Source organism: Mustela putorius, unplaced genomic scaffold (genome assembly GCF_011764305.1).
Source record: "Mustela putorius furo isolate JIRA1106 unplaced genomic scaffold, ASM1176430v1.1 tig00000095_pilon_pilon_pilon, whole genome shotgun sequence".
In the NCBI taxonomy this organism is placed as follows: domain Eukaryota; kingdom Metazoa; phylum Chordata; class Mammalia; order Carnivora; family Mustelidae; genus Mustela; species Mustela putorius.
In genome coordinates, this window is record NW_025421280.1 from 29,969,239 (window position 1) to 29,977,214 (window position 7,976).

The window sequence follows — 7,976 nt, forward strand, 5'->3', positions numbered from 1 at the left end:
GTGGGGTCAAACTGACAAACCCAAAATCAGGAGCTGTACTCTTTACTGACTGAACCAGACAGATGCCCCTGTTTCCATGTCTTTTGTACTTTACTCTTGAATTAGTGACCCATGTTGATGTCATTAAATTAATACTACTTTATGCCTGTCTAGAAAGTTAGTTTTAGATTGTTGTGTTTCAGACTGTTGTTTGAGATAGCTTCATGCCTAATCTATTCTTACTCCTACTGTTATTCTTTGTTCCATAAACTTTTAGTTTCTTTTAAAACTTACATTTCTAGGGGTGCTGGGTAGCTCAGTCGATCGAGCATGTGACCTATTATTTTAGCTCAGGCCATGCTGTTAGGGTCATGAGATGGAGCCCTGAGTTTCGCTCTGGGCTGATTATGGAGTCTTCTTGAGTTTGTCTCTCTGCCTGTCCCTCTATCCTGCTTCCACTTAGCTTCTGTACTCTCTCTTTCTCCCCCCAAAATGTTGTGTTTCTATATTATGCACACACAAATATTCATATCCTTAAGAAAAGATTTTATGTGTTTATTTGAGAGAGACACAGAGAGAAAGAGTATGTGCGAGAAGGCACAAACAGAGTGGAGAGGCAGAGGGAGAAGCAGGCTCCCGCTGAGTAGGGAGCCAGACAGGGGGCTGGATCTCAGCACCCTAGGATCCTGATCTGAGCCCAAGATACACGCTTACCTGATTGAACTACCCATATGCTCCTGTTCATACACTTTCATACAAATTCATGAATAGAACTTATACACATTATAAATTGCCTTTAGGCTTTAGTACAGTATTTTTTTAATAGCTTGTCTCCCTCAATAGTACCTTACAGACTTGCTTCTACCATCCTGTATAGTGATAATTCATTATTTCAGTGATTGCATAGTATTTCAAGGTTTGGCTGGGTCATTTACACTTTTGAAGATTTTTCATATTCTTTCTCATTAAATTGCTATTTTATCAATGGTACAAAAATATTTTGAGACCGAGTTAAAATGCTGGCTCTCCACTGGGGGCAATTTTGTCTTTCTGGGGACATTGAACAATGTTCAGGGACATCTTAGGCTGTCAGGTAAGGGTGGTATCACTAGACGTGGTAGTCCTCTAGACATCCTACATTGCCCAGGACAAACCCCAGCACAGAGACTAATCTGGGCCTGAATAATATTAGTGCTGAGATTGAGAAACCCTGAGGTAAATAATGCTTTCTATATTTTTAATACTTACAGCTGTTTTCAGATTATTCCCCAAATGTTATAGGACCTCACATTTCTGTGATGGAAATTAAAGAACACCACTTTGCTGCCTGTTTAAAAGTTCCAATTCCAATTGATGTGATAGCTTTTTAAGTTTTTTTATAGGCTGTTGGGTATGGAAGGAATTTCTTATTCTTTTCATGAGCAATTAGCGAGTTTGAGCAAATTCATACATTTGGTCACCATTTTGATTTACCCATTATTATTATATGCCCATATATTATATGCCCACTTTCTACAGTTGCCAGCATTTCAAATGATTTTTACAGATTGTTTCTCTATTGAATTCTATGGAGATATTTGGGCCATAAAAATGTTTTTAATTCTATGAGTTAATGTATAACTTTTTCAATTTCTTGCCTTAATTAAGATTGCCTGTTGATTTTAGTTGTTTCATTTTATTTTTTTATTTTGGGGAATTTTTTTAAAGGACTTTGGGTGATTTTTTGTATTTTTTTAAATTTATTTTTAATTTCCATATAATTGACAAGCAGTGTTATATTAGTTTTAGGTGTACAGTATAGTGATTCAATAATTGTATACATTACTCAGTGCTCATCATGGTAAGTCTACTTTTCATTCCCTTCACCTATTTCACCCATTCCCCCATCCACTTCCCATCTGGCAACCACCAATTTGTTCTCCACATTGAAAAGTCTGTTTTTTGTTTGGTTTTCTTTTTTGTTGTTGCTGTTCATTTGTTTTGTTTCTTAATTTCTATATGAGTAAAATCATATGTTATTTGTATTTCTTTGACTGAGTTATTTCACTTATCACTATAACCTCTAGAGCCACCCATGTTGTTGCTTTTGGCAAAACATCATTCTTTTTAATGGCTGCATAATATTCCATTGCATATATATCAATCAATCTTCTGTATCCATTCATCTATAAATGGACACTTGAGGTGCTTCCATACCTTGGTTTTTGTAAATAATGTTGCAAAACATAGGGTTCATGTGTATTTTTGAATTAGTGTTTTTGTCTTCTTTGGGTAAATACCCAATAGTAGGATTAGTTGATCTTGTGGTATTTCTATTTTTAAATTTTTAAGGAACCTCCATTCTGTTTCCACTGTAGCTGAAGCAGTTGAATTCCCACCAACAGTGCATGACTGTTCTCTCTTCACCACCTCTGCACTAACACTTGTTATTTCTTGTCTTTTTATATTAGCCATTTGACTGGTGTAAGGTGATACTCTTTTGGATGTCACACAAATGGAATTATTTCATTCCCTTCTCAGACTCTTCACTGTTTGCATATAGAAATACAATTATTTGTTGAAGAGTTGCTTTATATCCAGTACTTGGCTGAGTTAATTTATTAGTTCTGTTAGTGTTCTGTGGGATCTTTATGATTTTCTACATTTAAGATCAAAACACCTGCATATATAAATGTATTTCTTCCTTTCCAGGTTGGATATATTTTATTTCTTTTTCTTTCTTTAATTGTTCTGGCTAGAACTTCCAGTGTTATGTTGAGCAGACATCAGGAAAGTGGGCATCCTTTCCTTGTTTCTGATCATAAAGGAAAAATGTCGACTGTATCCCCATTGAGTATTATGCTTCCTGTGGGTTTTCTTTAAATGGTTTTATGTTGAGATAGTTTTCTTCTATTCCTATTCCTCGTTCTTTTTTTTAAAATTTCTTTTCAGTGTTCCAGAATTCATTGTTTGTGCATCACACCCAGTGCTCCATGCAATATGTGCCCTCCATAATACCCACCACCAGGCTTACCCAACCTCCCAACTCCTGCCCCTCCAAAAACCAGAGATTGTTTTTCACAGTTTTTAATGTTTTTATCATGTTCTATACACACACATAAACATCAACATCCTGAGTGCAGAATATAAACAATAATATATCTTCAGGTTAGTAATGCATGATTGTGTTGGGCTTGTTCTTTCTTATTTTTGTAGTCACATTAATGACATGGAACTGGAGAATGACACACAAATTTTGGGATTTCTTCTTCTGGGATTTTCAGAGGGACCAGAATTGCAACCCTTCCTCTTTGGGCTGTTCCTGTCCATGTACCTGGTTACCATACTTGGAAATCTGCTCATCTTCTTGGCTGTTAGCTCAGATTCCCATCTCCATATGCCCATGTACTTCTTCCTTGCCAACCTGTCCTTTGTAGACATCTGTTTCACCTCCACTACCATTCCCAAGATGTTGGTGAATATAGAAACACAGAAAAAAGTCATACCTTATGGCAGCTGCATCATGCAGATGTTCTTTTTTATACTTTTTGCAACTTTGGACAACTTCCTCTTGACTGTGATGGCTTATGATCGCTTTGTGGCAATCTGCCACCCCCTACACTACATGGCAACAATGAGCCCTCAGCTCTGTGGACTGCTGGTTCTGGTATCCTGGATCATGAGTGTCCTGCATTCTTTGCTACAAACCTTAATGGTGTTGCAGCTATCCTTCTGTACAGAGGTGGAAATCCCCCACTTTTTCTGTGAACTCAATCAGATGATCCAACTTGCATGTTCTGACATCTTTCTCAATAACATGGTGATGTATTCTGCAGCTATCCTCCTGGCTGGTGTTCCCCTAGCCGGGGTACTTTACTCTTATTCTAAGATAGTTTCCTCCATATGTGGGATTTCATCATCTCAGGGCAAGCATAAGGCATTTTCCACATGTGCGTCACATCTCTTGGTTGTCTCCTTATTTTATTGTACTAGCCTAGGAGTGTACCTTAGCTCTGCTGCTACCCAGAGCTCCCACTCAAGTGCAGTAGCCTCGGTGATGTACACAATGGTCACACCTATGCTGAATCCCTTCATCTATAGTTTGAGGAACAAAGATATAAAGGAGGCTCTAAATGTATTTTTCAGAGCATCCATAAAGAGGCCATTTTTCAACAAGTACCTGTGCTTGCAGGCTTAGTGCCTAATACCCAGAAATTGTGATTCTTTAGTCAGATCATGAAAGAGGAACTTAATCTCTCTTTTATATCCTGGAGTTTCAATTTTTCTAAAGATCAACTGCTTTATGGAATTTAAATAAGTGTCTGTTAAATTTTCTACTGCTTCTGAGAGCTAACAATTTTTTTTTTTGTTTCCTTAATTTCCAAAGTTCGTCCCAACCTTGAATTAGAAACTATTTGGAGATTCCCATTTGCCTCATATAGTAATGAATGGTCCTAGTTTTATTAACTAAATGACATTGGCAACTGAGGTCATTTTTATAATTTTTTTTTGTAGAGGAAATTCTAAGATCACAGTTTTTCACTCTGTCTGTCATTCTTTCTATGTTAATAACTTAAATACCCTTCTTGGTAATACAAGCTTTAACCTACTATTTTGTTTCATAGGTAGTCATGGGACTTTATGATCCTCCTTAAGATCATGTTCCTGATCCTATCAGCTAAGCATCCACAGTATCTCTGTCAGAGAATAGTAAGGCAGAAATTGCTTATGAAAAACGCCCCTCAAGTGTAATCTATGGAAAGACAAATTTGCACAAACCAATTTACTTAATATGTAAATATGTGTCAGAGAATACCTGAAATACGATGTTAAATTTTCTATCACACCATATTTTTTTGTGGATAATGTGTTTTTGATCATGAACATCTATTCCTTACGGTGTCCATGTTTAAAGGGTTTTATTAATTGTACTGAAGAATTTAGTGGTAGAATATGGGTTATTTAATTGGATGACATCCTGTTTCTACTTGAAAAATTCAAGCCCTGCCTACAAATATTACTCCTTCCATTGCCCTAAACTCTCCCCCTTTAAAAATGTTGTCATCAATATCATAGTGTGAGTGAGTGAACAATTGGTGCATTCATTCTGTCATTAATTTCTTTACCATTTTTTTGTTCTAAACTCTCTTTCATCCTATGATCAGAGGATCATAGATCAATTCCAGACAAGAGCTGGAATTACTGCTCAGTAATGCCCTGAGAGTGGAAACTTGTGACTTAGGGTCCCACAAGTTATTCCTGTAAAAAAATAGAGGTCTTTCCAAACTCTCCCAGTTACCTGAATGGGAGTCTCAATGGTGTCAACTTTTAGTACAGTTATTTGAAATAAATGTGAATAACCAGGCCATTATGAATAGTGCTTTCATATATCAGAAAAATATCAAAACTAAAAAGCAGTTGATTATTCTTAATATTCTCAGTTCTGTTTACATTGGTTATTGAATCAGTCACCAATTGCTGTATGAAAAGCCATGCTAAATGTAAAAGATATAAGATTATGTTTCCTTTAAAATAGCATGGAGGCCTATGATGGGGAAGTCTTTTGGTCTCCACTGGTCTCTTGAGGCTGTGGTCAGCTGTAGCTCAGCTGGAAATGCTCCATTCATCCTAGCTGCATTCTCGCATTAGGCTGGTTTAGGTTGACCATGGTTACAGTTGTTGAGCTCTGTTTTACATGTTTTTACCTCTCACAGCAAGATAGTCTGGACTTGTGTACATAGAAGAGGCAGAGTTACAAGGCAGCAGCAAAAACACACAATGACCCCTTGAAGCACATTGTCATTTTCAGCAGATACTATTAGTCAAGGCAAAAACACCCCAACTAAGTTCAGTACAGATTCAAAGTTGGAGAAATAGACTCTACCTCTCAATGAAAGGAGCTTCACAGTCACATTGCCAAGTACGTGGATACAGAGATAAGTGTTGAATTGTGGGCATCTCAGCAAAAAGGTCTACAGTCTGTACAATTTTCAATTTAAAAAAATTTTATTGGTGTAGAACATAAAGCCAACATAGAGAACAATCTAGTAAGTATAATACAGTGATTTAATAATTCTACACATGACTTGGACTCATGATTGTGAGTATGCTCTACATAAAAATTAAAGATGAACTATACACTGGCTAACTGAACATATTAAAAATTAAGAAAAATTAAAATGGAAATGGAATAAAAATAAATTTTCTTAAAAAAAATGAACAAAATAGAAGATGGCGGGGAAGAAGGAGGAGGCGTCTTTTCAACCTGTACCCCAAAGTGAGATGATTACCTACCAAAGAACTCCGATCACCCATAAAATCAGCCTGAGATCAGAATTATACATGTCTGTATCTCTACAGTGGCAAAAGACGCCAGTGGGCAGGTGAAGCAGAGTGGGAACATCGGACTGATATAAGAAGATAAACAAAGCGGGGAGGGAGCCACCAGAGGCGACTGATTGGAAAGTAATACCCCTAATACGAGAGTGCCCTGGATCTGGGGACCAGCATTAACTTGGAGACTGGTTGAAAGCACTCAGAAAGAGCAAAGGATCATGGGGGGGGGTATATTGTGGGAATCGGGGTGGCTAGGGAGAGGGGGTTCCCTGGACCCAGGACAGCCTCCCCTGGTGCTGAGCCAGAGAGAGTGTGGTGGAGAAATCAGGTCTTGGTCCCTGAGCTGCCAGGGCGCCAGAGAAATCATGGGGTCGGGCTCCTGTGAGGGGCTGGGAGCCTCGCCAGATGGCAGAACACCGAGCTGTGCTAACAGAGCTGGAGATGCACATGGGCCACACCCTCCCTTGAGAGAGGTGCGGGAAGGCCCACCTGGCTCTCTTAGACCTGCGCCATTGTTTCAGAACCTGAGACGTGCTCCTGCCCCAAACTCTCCCCTGAGATGGGTGCACGAAGGCCCAGCCTGGTGTTCTTGGACCCGTGCCCAGCTATCAGCCTGAGATGCATGCGTGACCCACAGCCTCCCCTGAAAGAGGTGCACACAAACCCAGCACACTTAGATCCAGAGGGACCAGGCACTCCCAGCCCAGGCCAGCAGGAAAATCTCAGTGTGCAATCACTGCTTGGAACATCTCTGGCGGTCTGGAGCTGCCCAGACAGCCACCGCTGCTGTGGTTTTGGGTACAAGCAGAAGATCCAGTGCCCCAGGGACCATGACTCAGAACCTGCTTTGCCAGTGGCCAAGGAGGAATTTAGAAGGGCTCTGCAGACTGAGGCTTCTCTGTGAGAGGGAGGTCAGGGTGCAGTTTGATTTCCTCTAACCTACAAAAATGATCAAATGCAGTAAAGGCGAGAGAAAAAAAAAGTGAACAAACATAAAAACCTCCAGAGAAGTCTCTGTTCATATCACCTGTCCATTTTTTTTTTTATATGATTGTCTGTTTTGTGTGTGTTGAGTTTGAGGAGTTCTTTATAGATCCTGGAAAACAGCCTTTTGTCTGTACTGTCATTTGCAAATATCTTCTCCTGTTCTGTGGGTTGCCTCTTTGTTTTGTTGATTGTTTCCTTTGCTGTGCAGAAGCTTCTGATCTTGATGAAGTCCCAAAAGTTCATCTTCACTTTTGTTTCCTTTGCCTTTGGAGACATATCTTGAAAGAAGTTGCTGTGGCTGATATTGAAGAGGTTACTGCCTATATTCTCCTCTAGGGTTCTGATGGATACCTGCCTCATGTTGAAGTCTTTTATCCATTTCAAGTTTATCTTTCTGAATGGTTATCAGACACATGGAAAAATGTTCATCATCACTAGTCATCATGGAGATTCAAATATAAAACACATTGAGATACCACCTTACACCAGAGAGAATGGCCCAAATACACAAGACGGGAAGCAACATGTGTTGGAGAGGATGTGGAGAAAGGGAAAACCTCCTATACTGTTGGTGGGGATGCAAGTTGGTGCAGCCATTTTGGAAAAAAGTGTGGAGATTCCTCAAGAAATTAAAAATAGAACTTCGCTATGACCCTGCAATTGCACTTCTGGGTATTTACTCCAAAGATACAGAT

The 7,976-nt window shown here is 39.1% G+C and overlaps 1 protein-coding gene across 1 annotated transcript; it reads left to right on the plus strand.

Moving 5' to 3' along the window:
- The first annotated feature begins 3,133 nt into the window (after nt 1-3,133).
- LOC101674834 (olfactory receptor-like protein OLF4) lies at nt 3,134-4,156 on the plus strand. Its single transcript, XM_004782385.2, has one exon. The coding sequence runs from the start codon at nt 3,134-3,136 to the stop codon at nt 4,154-4,156; it is 1,023 nt and encodes a 340-aa protein (XP_004782442.2).
- The last annotated feature ends 3,820 nt before the right edge of the window (nt 4,157-7,976 follow it).

What these genes read in the sequence shown, in the direction of transcription:
- LOC101674834 (XM_004782385.2), top strand. Translation starts at nt 3,134, where the DNA reads ATGCATGATTGTGTTGGGCTTGTTCTTTCTTATTTTTGTAGTCACATT.